Source organism: Astatotilapia calliptera, chromosome 11 (assembly GCF_964374335.1).
Source record: "Astatotilapia calliptera chromosome 11, fAstCal68.1, whole genome shotgun sequence".
In the NCBI taxonomy this organism is placed as follows: domain Eukaryota; kingdom Metazoa; phylum Chordata; class Actinopteri; order Cichliformes; family Cichlidae; genus Astatotilapia; species Astatotilapia calliptera.
The window spans coordinates 14,539,551-14,559,110 of NC_137432.1; the positions used below are offsets into that span (position 1 = coordinate 14,539,551).

General features: G+C 40.9%; 1 protein-coding gene across 2 annotated transcripts; it reads left to right on the forward strand.

Moving 5' to 3' along the window:
- Positions 1-8,848: 8,848 nt before the first annotated feature.
- LOC113032876 (sialic acid-binding Ig-like lectin 10) lies at positions 8,849-19,374 on the forward strand. Of its 2 annotated transcripts, none has more exons than XM_080308257.1 (19): positions 8,849-9,768; positions 9,879-9,944; positions 10,640-10,738; positions 10,881-10,992; positions 11,099-11,244; positions 11,314-11,434; positions 11,838-11,974; positions 12,943-13,065; positions 13,319-13,465; positions 13,968-14,073; positions 14,647-14,810; positions 14,948-15,097; positions 15,248-15,379; positions 16,902-16,983; positions 17,200-17,248; positions 17,388-17,474; positions 17,624-17,757; positions 18,555-18,677; positions 18,877-19,374. In XM_080308257.1, exons 2-18 carry the CDS (start codon positions 9,896-9,898, stop codon positions 18,655-18,657), a joined length of 1,941 nt encoding a protein of 646 aa, XP_080164383.1. In that variant the 5' UTR covers positions 8,849-9,768; positions 9,879-9,895; the 3' UTR covers positions 18,658-18,677; positions 18,877-19,374. The 2 variants fall into 2 exon arrangements, with proteins under 2 accessions (XP_080164383.1, XP_026041820.1); XM_026186035.2 differs by having other exon boundaries at positions 9,653-9,768; positions 9,834-9,944.
- Positions 19,375-19,560: the final 186 nt, after the last annotated feature.

Sequence of the window (19,560 nt, forward strand, 5' to 3'; positions counted from 1 at the left end):
CATAACCTAAAATGATGGTCTATTTTGAACATTGTGTTTTGTTTTGTTTTCTTTAGGTGATGTGCGCAATTATAAGTATTTTGCCTGCATATGGTTCTACCGTAAAGCCGTGAATGTACTGTAGAACTCCCTCATCCAGATGTGGGGTTAGTAATACAAGCCACAGCAGGGGGACACCCAGTGATTGCTATGAAGTCAGTAGTTCAGTGAAACTCATTAGAAAAGTGGAACACCTGGAAGAACCTGAGAAACAGCAGACTGAGGTGCTTTTTTTTCATGTGCACTGTATAAAGTCTTTAGTTTTTCACATGTATCAAATATACTGACAGTTCACATGGTTTGCATATTTTTTGTTTCGAATAATAAGGGACAGGTGCTCCGGTTAAAGCAACATGTTTTTCTGTTTATGGCACGTCTCTGTTTAGACAAACATCAGCTGCAGACAGAGCTCAAAATTAGTCTGCACCACAAAAATCTCCTTATTTAAGGAAACCACCGTTCTTTGCACATTCACATGTCATCAGATATCCCTTTTTTTCCTTGATTGTTTGAATTATATTGGATGACATCATGCTGCAGCTGACTGGGAGCAAACACTCCTATTTTAGAGCTGTGGACCGTTTCCAGGGCGATGATATAACTTGGTCCAGATGAGCCCCTCCAAGGATTGTCTCATTATCACAAACGCCGCAGCTGCACACGACCACTGTTTATAGGAGTGACTGCGTGCACACGCTGCATGCGTATGTGCCTGTGACCATTTAAACTCTACTTGCAGTCAATTACCAGAAAATGACTTGTGCGGACAGTTTTCCCTCCGAAAAGCTAATTATAGGGTTTAGGTTAAAGTTAGGATTGGGGTTGGGATTGAAGGAAAGTCCTGGACTGAGATTGTTCCATGTGGAAGATGTGAAACCAGGGGCGTAGCCAAAGGGCTGCCAGGGTGGGACTGAACATTGGACAAATCTGATGACTCCCCCTCTGGACTAACCCCAAACTATAGAGTCTATAGAATATACTTATTATTTTTTAGATTTATTGGTATCAAAATATTTGGTAGTGACATACAAACTGACAACAGCAAGAGAAAACTACAATGTTCTAACAACAGTTTTTAACTTTCAAGTCATTTGCAGCATGCAAATGTATTATATGCATACACATTATAAAGACAAAGTTCCTGGCAGCATGCATAGCAGAGTTTTCCTGTCCAGTCTTCAATCAGGAGGAAGAGGAAGAGGAGGAGGTAATAGCAGAAGGAGTGTTTCCGACGGTAGCCCAGATCTGACAGGTTCCTTCACATCCGACTTCATTCAGCCTCATGCAGCGACTCTGCACATGGTAAAACTATCACAGACACACACATATGCACTCCCACACACTGCCTTGCTCTCACACACAGGAGACGTGCACGTTTCACTCAAGCTCAACCAGGAAATGGCTTTTATTTTTAATTCAAATAAAAAAAGTGCAGGGAGACAGACGGAGAGACGTTTGGCTCGCAGCAGAAAATTTGTGCCATTGCTGTCTCGGATCAAGATTCCCAGCTGGGAATATCTGGATAGTAGAAATGAACAAGGTGTGCCTTTCTCTTCCTCACACAGCGAACCCTGGATTTCCAGAACCACTTTAAGCTGCACAAAGTGTTTCCATCGAAACAGCCGAATGAATTTTCTGCGTTGCCTGGAACTGATTGGAACACACTGACCAGCCACATGCAAACAATTTGCAAAAACCTGAATTGTGTAATATGAATGTAAAAAGCTAACTACCTCTCTCATGGTATTGAGCTATGGTTAAAAATGGCTGCTGTGTTATCTTGGGAACTACAGTCAGCTGCCACTTTATTAGGTACACCTGTGCAGCTGTTCGTTAGCGCAAAATATCCAGTCAGCCAATCACTTGACCTGCTGAAGTTCAAACCAAGGTCCTGAATCATGTTGGAAGGGGATTTAAGTGACTTTGATGGTGGCATGGTTTTTGGTGCCAGACAGGCTGGTTTGAGTGGTTCAGAAACTGCCGATCTGCTGGGATTTTCCCACACAACCATCTCTATGGTTTACAGAGAAAGGTCTGAAAAATAGAAAATATCCAGTGTGCAGCAGTTCCCTGGGTAAAAATGTCAGGAGTCACAGACTCTTCGAGCTGATGAGAAGGCAGCAGCAAGTCAAATCAAAGTTTATTTCTATTGCACATCTAAACCGACTTCAGTTGACCAAAGTGCTGTACATGTTAAACAAAATGTACACTATACATGACAGTCACTACATTTACAATCAATATACACAAAAAAATCATTTAAAAAAAAGTAAATAAAACTGTGCTTGCATGATAACACACCCTGCTCAACTGAAAGCAATGGTTGTCTGTGTTAGTACAGCGACAGGCTCGCGACTTGTCCAAGGTGGACACCACCTCTCGTCCTATGGTAGCTGGGATAGGGTCCAGTCTCCCCGCCCCCCTGTACTAGAGAAACGGATGAGAATGAATGGATGGATTATCTATCTTATTATTATCTTAATTTTTATTATGAATGTATGGATGGTCAGAATTTGGTGTCCATAACATGAAAGCGTGGATTTCTTGGCACACATTGGCTCCTTACTACCAATTGAACAGCAGGATAATGGGCCATGTCACAAAACTCACATCACCTTAAGCTGATTTCTTGACAATGTGTTCCCTGTTCTCAGATGGCCTCCACAGTCACCAGATCTCAGTACAACAAAGCATCTTTGGGATGTGGTGGAACAGGAGATTGTACAGCCGACAAATCTGCAGCACTTATGTGATGCTGTCACATGAAGCTGAGAAATATTTCCAGCTCCTTGTTGAGTCTGTGCCGTGAAGAATTAAGGCAGGCCTGAGGGTAAAAGGTGTGTCCAACCCAATATAATTACTTGCTTTCTTCCCGAGAGGTAGATGAAAAGATTTCGCTCTCACGTCCGTGTGGTATAAAGGAAGCTACAACCAACAACTAGCAGAGTTGGCAAAAGTACAGACATTCTGTAGAAGTACAGATACCAATCTCCAAAGGTTGATTCTGTTCATCTGACTGGGGAAACCTGCAGTCAGCTGAGACTGAAGAAGTCACTTGGATGAGTGATGAAATGTTTCTCCCACTGAAACAACTACGTCCAGATGAACAGAATCAACCTTTGGAGATTTACTTACATGGATGATTGAGAATACATCAAGATACAGATAGTAGTGTTAAAAATACTCCAGTAAAAGTTGACGTACTGATTCAGCTACCTTACTCAAGTAAAAGTTAAAAAGTAAAGGCTCTGAAATGTACTCAAAGTAAGAAAGTAAAAAGTAGCTGCTTGGAGGAATTAGTGCAAAGCTAACTGAGCCTCATGCTTTTAGAACATTAGTAGACAGGAATACAAACTTTATTTTAGTCTAAAGTTTAAATCTAATTGTACTCAGCTTGACTCAGAAGAAGAATATATCTCTGTTTTTTGTTGCCTACATTGCAGAGGGTAACTTTGCCTCTAAACAGGAAATGAATAGTTTAAAGAGGGATTCAGCACTTAGTGGGACCCTAAAATTTGTAGTAATTGCTCAGTGTGGGAAAAAGAATCACAACTCACAATTATTTCTAATCAGAGCTCCAATAGAGCGGATCTAAGCTACTGCTGCTCTGAGGTTTAAATATAACCTCTCTTCTTCCTCTCCTGTCTTTCTTATCTTTCTCCATCTCTGAGTGAAGTTAGCTCTTTCTTTTCTCTCTCTGTTAAGTACAGCAGCTGGACCTTTAGTCAGCAACAGACTTCACACAAACAGTTTGTGTGTTCGCTTATGTTTCCTGAGCTGATAGAAACACTGCGTTTGAAATTACCTGAAACAACATGCTATTTCCTTTATTCTCGCTCGTGTTCTGTACAGCTAGCTAGATGCTGAAGTGCCACCATCACCACTTACTGGCACCTGCAGTTGTTCCGGTGTTGTGACAGATACACAAAATGCCAGCCCACTTTAACTCCTGAGTGTGGCACACGTCATCTCTTTTTATGCAACATCCCCTGGTGATTAATACGTGAACAGGACTAACTTTCATTTGTTACGGTTTAGGTTTAAATCGATTTGATATTTAAAGGCTCGCAGTGACGAATTTACTCACTTTAAATGTGTTGAACCAAAAGTAACAAACCCGTTTTGAAAATGTAAGGAGTAGAAAGTACAAATATTTGTGTTAATATGTAGAGAATATAAGTAAAATATGTCATAAAAAAGCTACTCAAGTAAAATACAGATACCTCAAAATTCTACTTAAGTACAGTAACAAAGTATTTGTTCTTCATTACTTCCCAACTCTGGCAACTAGTTTGCTGAAAATGGGGAAACAGCAAGCTTGCAGCTCTCTCTCACTAATAAACACAAACAAGCAGCACATTGCAACATGTACCGTTTCCAAGGCATCATCAGTCTGGAAATACTCGTGCTGAAATTTCAAGGGCACAAGTGGTTCAGGCTTATTTCAGAGGCCGCAGGCCAAACACCAAAAAGTCATGTTTAATTTGTCTGAAATCTTCACAATAGGGACAGAGCTTCCTACTTCCAGCACATTTTGTGAAGCTCCAAAAGTTGATTCTGTTCATCTGGACGTAGCGCTTTCAGTGGGAGGAACGTTTCGTCATTCATCCAAGTGACTTCTTCAGTCTCAGCTGACTGCAGGTTTCCCCAATCTTATAAACAGTACATTTGCATAATGACTGAAACCAGCCCACTGGTTCAATCAGCTGGTTTCAGTCATTATGCAAATGTACTGTTTATAAGATTTACTTACCTGGATGATTGGGAATGCATCAAGACGTTTTTGTGAAGCTGTTATAGACAGTACAAACAGTGTGCCTGCTTTCAAGTTTTCAGTAACAAGTTTAAGTAACTGCTCCCCTTTGTTTGGGCCCCCAAAACATTCCAAAATGCTCACCATGATACTGATCACCACCTCTATTCAGCTTCAAATTTACTTTACCATCCTCGATCAGCTTTCTGCACACAATTCCCTCAACATGAAGTTAAAACAACAATTTATTCTTATGCCACTAACCAAAAATGTGCACTTAACTCATCTAGTCTGGTCAAATGAAAACCTGATCTTAGTCAGCTTGGTTGGACAAGGCTCAAAAGCAGATGTAATTTTGTCTGCTGCCACTAGACGGGGCGAGAGCCGGGACGGGGGGGGGGGGAGCAAACGCCTGCCCATAATAACCACCAGACATGACTCATTCAGCGTGGAATACCACAGCAGCCACAGACAGGTCTCTGGCAGACATGGAACAGAAATCCGACCCCACAGCAGAGTTTGTGAATGGGACCGGAATGAGCAAAACCAGGGTAAATTTAATAGGCCTTCAATAAGTTTCAAAGATTTAGGAGTTTTAAGAAATCACCAAGTGTTTGGATTGGCTTTTTCCTTCTTTTTTTTGTTAAAAGTCAAGTGTGTGAACGAGTAAATTCTGTGTGTTTTATTGATAACATGAATGAGGTAGGCTAAGGAGAAAAGCTTTTCTGTTTCTCTTTTGTTCTTTTCTTTAATTCCCCATCGATTCAGTGATTCTCTTGGCTGAAATCCTGCTCATCAAGTCATCACTTAGAGCTCCTAAAAGACAGCGCAGGAACAACATATCACCTTGTCAGATATGATTGCAGCTCTGATCATCTTGCCCTGACTCCCCCTGCGGAGAGCACCACTCAATATGAAGACTAACACATGTTGGACAGTCGAATGATTATTTGCTTATGTGGAGTTCGTCCAAGGCTGGAGGGCCTGCAGAGCCAAGAGTCTAATCTGTGGGCATAAGGAAAAACATAGAAATAACATATTGGACAACTTAAAGTATGGCAGGGGAGCAAACTGTGAGCGGTCACATTACATGAACACAGCAGGCAGGAAGTGTTTTGCAACAGCGGAAAATCTTCAGGTCCAGTCTGACCACCAGACAGTCACACTTCATCTGGCCTGGAGGCTGCGGTCAGCGGATGGATATCTTCCCTACCGTCAGGGCAGGATACGCTGTCATGCATTTGTCTGTTGCTCCCGCTCACACTCTTTTCCATTTCTCTGACAAATGTAACACTTCTCTACTTTTCAGCCTCGTCCCCCCTTTTCTCTTTTATATTCTGCTCAGCTTTCTGGGCCTCTCTAAGCTCCATCTTCTGTATATCCTTTATTTCTTTCTCTTATGCCTTTGTCTTTATCCCCCCTGCTACCTTCCCTTCAAATTTTCTCATTCCTCCCTTTCTTGTCCTCTTTCTCTCTCTGTTTGTGGTCAGTCACACTTAATCTAGCTCCATCCATCTGTTTCTCTTCATTCATTTAGTCCCCTCTGTTTTCGATTAAGATTACATCAGGCTTTGACCTATTAGTGTGCCGTGATCCTTTTGAAGTCATTCTGTGGTTACAGGTTAAGCTCAAAGCCCACCAATCTTCTTACTCAACATAATACAGACAGTATTTGGAGGGGAGAGGAAAAAAATCAGTGTAGGTTCTAAAAACTTTTCAGCCAGCGACCAAAATGACTTTTTTACGCTGGGATCCAGGATCATTAAATCATACAAGACTTCTTGTCATGTGGAGGCTCAGTAGAGTGGGGTCCAACTCATAATCCAACCAAGCAATCTGTGAACTGGAGTATATTGTTCGTTTAACCTCATATCCTGAAAACTTTCATTATGTTCTCAAGGTAACTTTCCCAACCAGAGACATTCTGTTCCTGATTAAAGCTGCTTTTTAAAGTTGAGCTTTCCCACTAAACTTAGTGCAGATCCCTTGAACAAAATTCTCTTCTTAGGAACCCAAACTGGGAGCATATGGAGTGTCATTAACCTAACACTCCACCAATATATTTGTATTAATAAATGACAACTATTCTCATTTTTCCCTGAAGCCCAACAAAAGCTAGACCTACAGATGCTGAAATCTTGCAGCGTATAAATTGGATATAATCGGACAGCATTCCCTTTGTCGCCCACCCGCCATCATTTTCATGATCAGCTGGCTAGAAAGCAAAATATCAAGCTTCATTTCCAGATGGTGATCAATATCATCTCTGAAACTTTGAACTCCCCCCCACACACTTTATTCTACTCTATGCCCATGAATGAAGATTGACTTATATGTTAAACTGTACATCATCATTACTCCTCGGTCAAAGCTGGAGTAAGTAGCCAATTGGCCGAGCCGTGACGCTAAACTGACATCTATTGGCCAAGCTGTGGCAGGCTAGGATGTTAAAGTCATTTAGACTCATCAGCCTAAGTGGACACAGTTGACTGAGAGGTCTCGTACCTCCCCACGTCTGGTTGTGGGTAGATTCAGTGCCAACAATTCTCAATTAGAGCAGTGGATGAGAGGACATCTGGGCTGCTGAGTCAATGTCTACTTGACTAATGTATATTAATGTACGCCAACAGGCCTGGTCTTGTTTCATAAATGAACCGTGCATGCGCATCAGTCAATCGGGATGGTCAGAGTTCCACCAGTCTGTGACAATGTCAGTGTCGTTTACACTGCAGTCAATTAGATCAGTAATTCTGCATTTCTGCAGGATTAACATGCTGCATTGATCTTATTTCAACAAACTGGTTAAATATGTATCCATGGAAGGTGTTGCTCATGCAGACAGCTCACACAGATTCATCACTATTCTTATTAGCGCTCCTTCTTCTTCTTTTCTCTAGAAATCTCTGATGAACTCACGGTAGATTACCTGCTCAACACAAAACATAAAGCTGGCAAAACTTACCATAGAGGTAGATTGGTAGATACCAAGATAAAAACTGGAAATAGTCTCTACTCTGTTTTAATATTTTATTAATGAGCCGTTTGTTTCTGTACATTGCTTTGAAGTGCACTTGCCAGCAGGAACAGCAGGAACTGAGGTGAAGGCTGAGGTTATACTTCCTTGCTGACGCACATGGACAGCTGCAGATACCGCAGACGAGCTGTTCTTATTATACTGCTTTTTAGTCTGCTTGAAGGAAGTGTGTGCAGTTGGCCCTCACAGTGAAGTGGTCGCAACAAATTGGATAGTACATAGACAATTTATGTCATTTGGAACCAACTGGAGTCAACTCTTGGACCCAATCTCAGTTTTGTTCCCAGTGAAGAAAAAAGGTATAAGGCATAAAAAACGGTTCAGTAAAGCTTCTGGGTTAGAAGCCTGACTCTTCTAACCCAAAAGGACATAAGCATAGTTGTTTAAACATTGCAACATGCAAAAAGCATAGTAAACACTTATTAGACTTATTTTACCCATTTTACACTGTAATTGCAGTACCATGTGACAGTCTGGCTGGCCCTTTGAAAGCAAATTTAAAAAAAAATTCAATTTCACAGACTGTTAATTTATAAAGTGATCTTGAGCAGTAGTTTTCCAGGCTATCTGAAGGACTTTCAAATTTTTTCTTTGAACACTGGCTGCTCAAGTTCAGTCCAGTCCTAACACCTGACCATTTTCAGAAGAATGGTTTTTTTTTTGGTTTTTTTTTGAACCACTTAACACTGACCTGTGAATAAAGCATAAAAAGCACCTAATTCAAGAGATTAATCAGTGCCGTGTGTCGCCACATGACAGACAACTTAGCAAAGAACCAATTTTAAATTGGTAAATTGTATTTTTAGGCATTTTGTTGCAACAGCAGATCATTTATTCCCATATCTTTGATTGAACCCATGAAAAATGTCAAATGCCTTAAAAAGTGGTGTTAGGCATCTTTTCAAAACTGATGGAATTATAAATACAGAAACATTGCTTCCCATTTCCACCCACTAGTACAGCGTCTGATTGGAAAGGGCTTCATTCTTCAGATAACAATCATCCCAAACACACTGCCAGGGGAGTAAAAGCATACCTGGATAGAAAAAACACAGTGGGACACTATCATAGATTGGTCTCCCCAGAGTCCTAACCTCAACTTTACTGACAGACCAAAAGGAAGCCAACATCCAAAGAAGAGCTTTGGATGTCCTTCCTGAAGAGCTATCCCTGAAATAAAGGTGGTCATGGCAAATATTTGACTTTCAAGCTTATTAGTTTTACAAACCTCTTTTCTGCCTTGTATGCTGTATTTCCATGTATGATTGCATTTGTTTCACACAGTTCCCATTTGCCTTTTTAAAAATATTTGAAAAAAATGAGTGATAGCTCAAGACTTTTTCATAATGCTATAACTACAGAGAATTAAAAACAATTTAGAAAATCGAGGGAGACATGTTACAGCAACAGCCTGCGACCAGATATGAAAAAATTAATGGTCAGTATGCCCCAATTTTGTGCGTATTTAAACCACTTTCAATCAAAGATCTTGGTAGTTCTTTGTCACTTCTTTAGTTTGGCTATACTACGAACTGATTGACCACCTATTTGTACGTACCACCGGTCAATGACATTTAACCTGCAGTAAGAATAATTGCAACATTGCCAAGTGAGATGATCACAAGGATGTCACATTTTCACAGCCACACAAAATAGGAACTGTAAGTCACCAGAGGAGTGACCTTAAAAAAGCTATGGGAGTAAAAGTGAAAATGCTTCAAGATGAAGACAGAGGAGAAATCAGAGGTTACTTTTTTACTTATACTTCCTCTTCTTCTTCCTCCTCCTCCTCCTCCTCCTGCCCCTTCCGCTCCTCCTGCCAGCCGATTCAGATCACCATGCAACTCTCACCACTATAAAAATCACCTCCATCACTATCAGGGGTAGCAAACATCCCACAACTCTGTTTGACTGGCCGAGGTGAAAGTAAACCCTCTGAGAGGTGAGTACTTCAGATCTAATTGACTCGATGACTTTTTTAAAAAATTTGACTGATGTGATCTTTAGCGCTCCGTCTGCCCGTGTTTTTCTCCGTCTCCGGTGACATTCCAGCGCTCGTGTCAGCGGAGATGTTGGCAGGTGCGTTAGTTCTGGGCACCATCCTTACAGCTTTACCAGGTAAGAGAAATCACAGAGAGATCAAAGTATGACATTTTTCTTTCCATTTTGTGCATCAAACAAGAAGCAAACTAAACCTTTGTGCATTCTTTGAGATTAATTACTAGATGTGTGGGTTGTTTGTTTTTTTTAATCAAAGATTAAACTGATTTTTATTGAAAAGTATATCACATGCAAAAGGATTTACATGACAGGAGTAAAAAAAACAACAACAGTTTTTACAGATGTATTGTGCACCAAGGCTTCTGCAGCCAGGTGTCCTTGCCTTTACGCTCAGGTTATTTATAAGTATTGATTGCCTTTTGTGCAACGCAGTCAGCCGAGGCAGGCTGTTAGGCGCACAGGAAGTCACAATGGCTGCTCATCAAGCCTCATTTACACTGCTTCACTTTTATGTGTCCCTCTGAACGGAGCAGTGAGAGCTGTGGTTTGACAGCTTTCCCTCCGAGGAGTCACTCTAACTTGTGGGTTGTTGAGATTTATTCTTTTACTTCCCAAATATGTATTCATTGACCCTGGTGGAGCCTGTATTATAAGATGACGTGATGAGATGGTGAATCATACACATGTGGTTTTTGTAGGCTTTCTTTTAACTGTGTGTGTGTGTGTGTGTGTGTGTGTGTGTGTGTGTGTGTGTGTGTGTGTGTGTGTGTTCTTCAATATTTCTGTCTTATACCTGTTTGTGCCCCCTGCAGGCATCCAGAGCAGGTGGAGTGTCTCATTTTCTAGGAAGCAGATCTGTGTGTGGGCAGGAACGACCGTCACTCTGCCCTGTCGATATGACTACCCATCAGGTACAGAAGATGGGTATGGTAGATGGGTTCTGTACTATCAGATAAACACTGGATAGTAAGAAATAGTATAAAAATGTAAAGCGTTAAAGAAAGATGAAATTTGCAGTTTTTGTTTGTATGTTTGTTTTTATGATCTTCACAGGTCACACTGTAAAGCGGGTCATGTGGTTCCGTGTGTCTGCTGAGGGTCGCAGGGAGTTCACCCACCACACCGACCCAAACCAGATCAGCCTGTCATACCGCGGACGCACACGGTGGGACCACCCGCACATCACAGATGCATTAAAGTGAAAGTTTGGTTGTGAAAGTTCTTTTAACACTTCTAGAAATAATGTGTTTTAATATAAATCTATCTTCCAGTTATACTGGGGGTAGCTACTCCAGCTGTTCAGTCCAGATTCGCGGTGTAAAGCTGAGTGATGCAGGTCAGTATCACTTCAGATTTGAGACAGATCAGCCCCTGGGGAGATGGACCTCCCCGGACACCATCACTCTGGATGTAACAGGTAGGTTCACACTAATGAAAGTTGCTATGACTGCTATTATGTAATAAGGTCTTAACAGCTGTGCTTCAGACCTCCAGGTCCAGCTGCATCCAGCCAGGCCTGGCAACATGTTCGGCTTCGGAGACACTGTGTTTGTGGGCTGCCAGGCCAGAGGATGTGCTGCTCCAGGAAGGAGCCTTGCGCTCTACAGGTGCGTGAGTGTGCATGTACACAGTACACACCGTACATGTCTCTCAGCTGTTATTAGAGTAAAGTTAGAATTATGTTGTTTGTTGTTGGTGGCTGTAGCTCAGGAGGTAGAGGAGGTCATCAGCTAATGTGAAGGCTGGTTGTTTGATCTCTGGCTGCTCCAGCCTGCATGCCAAAGTATACTTGGGCAAGATACTGAGACCCTAGTTGCTCTCCAATGCATCCATCGGTGTGTGAATGCTAGACAGAAAGCACTTAAGCATAGAAAAGTGCTTGAGTGAATGGGTGTGAATGAGGCATGTTGTGTAAAATGCTTCGAGTGTTAGAAAAAAGAACCAGTCTGTTGAGCATTTATAAAAACAGTCCATGTTAAGTGTAGATTTTCTGTGCTGTTGTGCACGCAGGAATGGTCTAAACCTCGGCTCTTATGAGAAATGGATGATCATTAACCGCTTTGACCAGCAGCATGCCGGAGCATACACCTGTCGACCGATCCCACCCCAGAACGTACAGTCTCCATCACTCTCACTGGCACTGGGACGTAAGCAACCTCAGGCAACCAAACCTGAAAGCTTTTCATATCTTATAGTTTATCTCTTCATGTCATGTTCACAGGCATGTAGGAGGATATTCCTGGAATAGCTGGAAAATGTAACTGCTGGAAAGATCAGCAATTAAATTTTCAGATTTTACTGAACTTCACACATATAGGGCATATATGCATGTTACTGGCCCTGATAAACGTTAAATTGTGTACAAACCCCTTAGGATGCTGTGCACAATGTAAATCTACACATAACGATTTATTTAGAAATCAATTAAATTTTATATTTAATTCAAAATCATACAAAGACTACATAAGTATGTTACACTAATTTTTTTTAATCATGTCATAGCTAATGAGGTTACCAAGTAATGTGCAGAAAAAGGTCCTTTCAGAATAAAATATAGTGTGGCTAAACAGTTCAATAATTCCACAATGAAGTCTTCAGTATCCAGAGAAAATATCCGAACCTTCAGGGACAAGGTTGAAAACCAACACTGATTGCCCTCCAAAGAACATTTGCAAAAACTATCCTGAGGTCTGACCAACCAAATTAACTTTAATCGTCTTTCTTATTACAGTGAAACAATGCCAAACTACATTCTAAATGTACAGCATGGATTTGTAGAAAAATTGAAATAGAAACATTTTGAACTCCACAGAACAAAAATACAACAGAGTTGCCCCTAAACTGCTGTGCTTCTGCAATCCAAAATCAACCAATTCAAAAAAGCAACAACAACATCTGCTCTCCTCAGATCACAAACATAAAATATTCTGCACACATGCTCTTGTTACCAAATTCGCAATGAGCATATTCAATAAAATTCGACTAGTTCAGCACTTGATATGTTGTCTGTACTGTTTTCTGTTAAATACAGGGTTTTCATTTTGTTATACTTACTCATCTTCTCAGATTTTTGGTAATGGGGTTGTCCCTCTTTGCTCTTTCTCATGCTCACCAGATGGTCCTCGCTTCACCTCCATCACAGTCTTTCCAGTAGGAGAGGTGTCAGAGGGCAGCTCCGTCACTCTGACCTGCAGCAGCGATGCAGCTCCGCCTGTCGAGAGCTTTGCTTGGTTCAAAGGTACCGGACTCACCTCTGTTCATTGTATTTAAATTATATGTGATACGTCCACGTCCACCTGATTGAGATGGATGGACTAACTGGTTGATGACAGTTACACATAAGTAGACATAATAATGAATAATTTGTAGAAATAAAAAAATCTAAACTAACTGAAGTTTTGGAAACAGTGTACTATAGAAGAAAACATATTTCTTGGATTATGACCACACTTAAATTTTATGCCTGCACTAATCCTTTGTGTGTTTTCCAGACATGGAGAGTGGGAGCATCCCAGATAGTTTCAGGCCTCAGCTCCACCTGTCCAACCTCAAATACACAGACAGAGGAGAGTATTTCTGTGTAGCCCGTAACTCACTTGGAACGGATCGCTCCAAAGCGCTTCTACTCAATGTCACTTGTAAGTTTGTTGCATGTTTTTATTAATATCACAGAGACAATCTGCCCCCAATTAAACCAATCAAAATCATGTGTTTAGTAATAGATTGGTGTCATTTTCTGTAAATGGTTATTCTAGTCGGGGTTTTATTCTAGTTCTTATTGTGTAAATCTGTCAAAGGGCAGTCTGGGTTAAACTGATTAAGCAACGACTCTATTTTAAGCGAGATATGAAGCGAGTACTCAAATAAATGTCATATGGATAAAGGAACAGGAAGTGATACAACCTCAGCTCAGACAGTTTTTTTTCATACTGTTCCACACAGATTAAGTTTAATAATCAAATAAAAAAGCTCTTTTGGCTGCTCTCTTACCACAAGGGTTTGTCACAGTGTTTAGCTCTGTGTGTTTGATTTGGAAATTTATGCTGGACGTCCTTACTGACGCAACCTGACCAATTTGCATAATCATTATAAATAATAGCATCTTTTTTTTCTTTTTTGACTGTCTGTCCGCTTCTTTAGACTCTCCAAAGAACACTCATGTGCTGGTGAGTCCTCGAGGGGATATGAGAGAGGGCTCATTTGCAAACCTGAGCTGTGTCAGCCACGCAAACCCTCCTGCCAACAGGTATGAGGGTACAGCAACAACCAAGTTTAATTCTACTACGTATTTTTTCCTTGTCTTGGTGTTTTTCCTCGTCAGTATCATGATTCTCTCATGGCTTTTCACCACATTAAAATTATGTAAATTCAAACTTCAGTCTTGTTTCTCATTTAAAACTGGATATTTTGCAAGTCCTGAATTATTTTATTATTTCTTCACCGAAAACCCCCCAGCACTATCAGTCATTAAAAATATAAGTAAGTAAAGTTTATTTAGTTAGCACATTTTGTGGCCATAAAAGGCACAGAGTGCTGTACAGCAATTAAGACACTTTTATTAACATCAATAGAGAAACATCTTAAAACAGAATTTTAAAAAAAATACTTAAAGACAAATGAATGTCAACAGCAGGCCTGATTATACCTGTTAAAGGGTCTGGGTGCCACAGACTAAAAGCCCCTGTCCCCCCTAATCTTCAGTCTTCTACCAGGGAAAACTAACAAAAAATGATTGCTTCATGTTTGCCCAGTCCCATGAATCATTTTCACCCTAATCATCATCATCATCCCCACCCCCATAATCACCTCTCTGCTACAGGTATGCTTGGTATCGTATCATTGGTGACCAGGTGATTGCTAAAGGTGCCTTTCAGAACCTGACATTGTCGTCTGTGCGTGCTCACCATGCTGGTCAGTACTACTGCAGAGCTTCAAACGGATTAGGATACCAAACGTCACCTGTTGCTACTCTCACTGTGCTGTGTAAGTAATGAATGTGTTGGCTGGCTTCGTGTCGTTTAGCAGTTTTGTCTCAGTTTCTGCTCTGCTTGTACTCCTGTGGCTTTTCTTCATAGAGTAAAGTTTGAAGCTGTCTTAATTCTTTCTTATTCTCTCTCAAGATCCCCCTAAGAACACTTCAGTTCTGGCTCGTCCCTCCAGTGTTGTGGATGCTGGCAGACCTTTGACCTTGACCTGCAGCAGTCAGGCGAACCCAGCAGTGGACAACTTCACATGGCACCGATTAGCTCTGGATGGAGGGGCTGTGCAATGTCAGCATATAAAAACTAACTAATACATTTTAAAGCATTTATACAAAGGCAACATTTCCATCTGTAGGATCCTCCACAGGAAGTATGTTATATGAATTTGTGTTGTGGCATGCATAACAAGAATCTCCTTTCCTGTGCTCTGACATGCAGCTTGGGTCACCAAGTCTGGTCCTGTCTTTACCATCTCTGAGGTTGGCCCGAGTGCAAGCGGTCAGTACTACTGTGAGGCCAGGAATCGAATTGGAGCCCACAGCTCTCCAGTCCTCACCGTAAGAGTCAGAGGTACAAACACATTCACATTTGTTACATGTCTGTCAACAGGATGTTATCAAGCAGTTTTTTTGTTAGTTTATAAAAATATGGCTGTAATTTTTAACCACAGTGCAACTTTAAAGAAGGACATGTTGTTTGGTCTGCCCGCCACTTTGGCTGAGACTGAAATATCTGAACAAAGATGAAATTACGTAGGGACATGAATATTCTTAAAGAGGATCCAAACACTGATTAACTAGCAACACCTACAGACTATAAAAATATATATATATAAAGATGTGCATGGTTTGAAGCCTCAAGTTTAGTGTATTTGTTGTTATATGCAGCCAAAACTGATTATGACAGAGTGGAGTGCTAAGTTACCAGCTAACGCCTCCTGCTGTGGTTAGCAAAGTGCTTCTGCAAACAGACACATATCCCTGCTAATTAGAGCTAACATGAAAATAAAATGATACTAGAATACTGTTCACCAAATGTGTGTGAAACAAGCTATAGTTAAAAAGCACAGTTAATAAGAAAAAAATGAAGGATATTCATTATATAATTGCTTTAAAAATGCTACCACAGGCACAATTCCTTCTTATTCTTATTAGCTGAAGCAATACATAGCTAATAGCTAAAGCGCTATCAGAGAGCAGAAAAGCAGTTTAGCAGTTGGTTTTAGCCAAACCTTACCAGCATAGGTAGTTTTAGCTAGAAAAACTCCCCCCAAAAACATTAATAATAACATAAATATCCGCACAGTTTTCAATAAAGAGGTATGTTAGCACCATAGACCAAAGCTTTGTTGGTCTAATTCTGCCCAAGTTTAGATTGACTCACTTTTGGCACTAGCTAGCGCCAATGTCCAGTTTCAGAACTTCAGTTTTTGGTACTTTCCTCCCAGGATATTGCTCTTTGGAAGCAGCAAGAGATCATCAAAATGAAAGCTCAAAAATCATTGGAAAGTTTTTAAACTTTGTCCTCACATACACAATGTACACATTTCCTCCGGATAAACTGTAGTAATTTGGGGGATCTCTTCACTTTTTACACACTCACACTCAATCAGGCGCAGACTCAACAAGGCTTCGAGTATTTATCTGCAATTTTTTACCATAGGAGATGTTTGGATAGATTTTCCTTTGTCTGAATGGTGATGAAACCTTCCTGTCAGTATCGCAGGCTCTGGTCTTCATTGTATATGGTCTCATGATTTCTGACTGTTTTTGTATGAGTCATGGTGAGTCACTTAAAGCCCTCTCTCTACAAGGGGGGAGGAGGAGGTGATGAGGTGCTGTGGAAAACGACTCTGTGAGTCTAGACAGCCGAAGAAGTGGAGCTGGGTTTGGAAATCAGGACTGGAAACACAAGACTAAAGTCTAGACAGCAGCTAACTAATGCCGTGCTCTTTCCCTCTTTAGTCACATACACTTTCTATTTTTATTTCTGATCTTTTTTTAGCTTGCGGCACTTCTGTACTCCATCATTTCATCTCCTTTCTTCCCCCCTCTAGTCACACTGATAACCCTTGTAATCCTTCCATTGGCAGGTCGTTTAAAGGTCATTGCCTTGGCCTCAGCAGTGGGTGTTTCTGCTGGACTCATCACACTGACAGTGGCTGTTATGATCAGGTGACAGGAAGTACACTGCTATTTATCCATTACTACTCCTGGGCTATTTCTGTGATCTTACGCAGACATAAAAAAAGCACAATTTCTTCCTCTGTTTTAAGGAGGAACATATGACAGTTTTGTCAGTTGCTCGTTTTTCTTCCCTTTGGCTTATTTGTATTAGTGTTGTTAGAGGGGTTGTCACTTGCTAACAATCCCTTTTCTTTACCTTCCCAGTAAAAACATGCACAGAGTAGACACAGAGTCAGTAGACGTGACAAACAAGGTACAGTGATCTTTGTTTAATTGGTTTTGATCAGTTATGGAATTGCTCTATCTCTTCATTTCTTGCTGTAGTTTTGCTGTAAGTCTAATTCTCAGTTTTCTCTGCTGTGTGTGTGTGTTTTCGTGCGTTTCCCCCACAGTGTCCATCAGTGACAGCTGACACTATGTTTTATGAGTCAGCTGAACATATCTACCCAGTGAGGAAGGGCAAGATGTCCGACATACCGGTGAGAAAATATTTACGAGGCATACATGGCTATGGATGAGAAATGCAGTTTTTGCATTTGTGTGTGTGTGTGTGTGTGTGTGTGTGTGTGTGTGTGTGTGTGTGTGTGTGTGTGTGTGTGTGTGCGTGTGTGTGTGTGTGTGTGTGCAGGAGGAGCCAGAGGATTTGAGTGACAGCTCCCATCCCTCCATTGTTCCTCTGAAGGATGCTCCACCAATCACAGAAGGTCAAAGTTGCAGCCTTGCCTCCAACTACATCACTGTGCACTACTCCAGGTTGTCCAGGTACGGCACACCTGCATATCTTTTTCCCATATTACGCAAACTACAAACCTTCCCCATCCCAAAGGTCCCACCCAATATATAAAAAAAATTTAATTTAAAAAACATACACTCAAAATTAGCCTAGTACAATTGTGTTCAAGCAGTTAAAATAAATGATAAACAGCCGCCACATGTACAAGAACTTATTAGCATTCCCTCTGAGCCTGAATTAGTTTTTTCACAGTTTAAAAAAAACATCTTTCAGCCAAAGTGATGTAGCTGGAGGGTGAGGACAGCAAAATTCTACATCAACACTGAAGTAAATGCAAAAACATCCATCAGCTTACGACTAAGGTTTAGAGTGGAATCCTCAGAGACCAAAAATGGCAACTAGTGGATGAGATTTCAGCGCCACGATCAAAACATGCGCAAGCACCTCAAAATAAAAAGTCCAGCATGACTGAGCTGGTAAAAAACATGCAAGTTAAATCACGGGCAGAGGTATTAAAAGGATGCCGGGATGTGTTTTAGATCGTCTTGATTTTTACAAATGCAATCTGTATACAGTCTTAACCTGAATAAGGGAGAGTCTTTTTCATGAGGGTGAGGAATTCTGCCAATTACTTTTCCCCAGTAATCGTCCCCAAATTTAAGACCCACTTCCTGTTTCACTGTCGATTTGTTTCTCCAACGTTTAGGTCCACAGTACTATTGTTACTTTTGCTGTTTTCTACTATTGCTTTATGTTATGTTGACCTGTTACTTTTATGATATGATGTGAGATGAACTAATGTGGTTCCTGTTTGCTGTCCGTGCAGCACAGATCAGGTGCAGGTGCACAACCGGCCACTGGGTGCTGATAAAAAACCAAAGGATTCCTCCAAAGTTGTTTACACTTTACTGCCCCAGCCTCGTCACTAACCAGGAGGAAGCAGCTTCAGGTAAGTCACTTACAGCTGCTCGTGTCAAAAACAGCAACAGCACTGTGATGTAGGTTTGTTGTTGCTTTTCTTACCTGGACACGCTCCCTGTTTAAGTGCAGGTTTTATATTTTATTCTCTTCTCCTGTTTTCTTTCTTAGCTGAATGGAACATCAGCTTTCCTCATTTGAGCTAATCACTTTGCTTCTGTCCACTCAAGGGACAGGAAACTCACCCTGGTGACACCGTACACCGTTCTGGATCAGACACTCGGATTGTGTCACATTATGGATTCACTAAGAGAGAAGCATGTGTTCTTTCCTGGAGTCCAGCTCCTAACTTTGCTGTTTCTTTCTGTGCACCTGAACAGCAATAACACTGAATGCCTTTTTGCTTGCACTCCACGTTGCAGGTTGCCATATTTCTAGTGTTGCCTGTTTGTTGATACTTAACAGTGGAATTTTTGATGACCAATTATTAGCGGTTGCTACTTTATCATTTGCAGTGATGATTTGTATGAAAATAAGAGCTTGATATCTGAGGGAGAAATCGTGTAGAATCATTTTTGACATGCATAAAGGATATACAGCACTTCACATTGATGAGTTCCCGCACTGATTGATCTTCTCCACTAAATTTAGATGTTTGTGCAGTTGATAGAGCTTGTATTATATCCAATCAATGCAAATGAGCTGTCAATAAAATAAAATAAAATCAATCAGTTGTGCATGTCTGTTTTTCTTTGCTGCTGATTTTAAAATATCATCTAATTCATTTGTAATAAAATAATAAATATTTCAAACAATTAACTCTCACAAGAATCTTATGTATTTATCTATGACTGTGTACTTTGTGCACGGTTTTCACCGGACATTTGAGACTTTCCACAGTGACATGGATCGAC

What these genes read in the sequence shown, in the direction of transcription:
- LOC113032876 (XM_080308257.1), top strand. Translation starts at nt 9,896, where the DNA reads ATGTTGGCAGGTGCGTTAGTTCTGGGCACCATCCTTACAGCTTTACCA. An exon ending in TGCTACTCTCACTGTGCTGT is followed by an intron (nt 14,811 to 14,947) that starts GTAAGTAATGAA and finishes TTCTCTCTCAAG; the next exon opens with ATCCCCCTAAGAACACTTCA. An exon ending in ACAGTGGCTGTTATGATCAG is followed by an intron (nt 16,984 to 17,199) that starts GTGACAGGAAGT and finishes TTACCTTCCCAG; the next exon opens with TAAAAACATGCACAGAGTAG.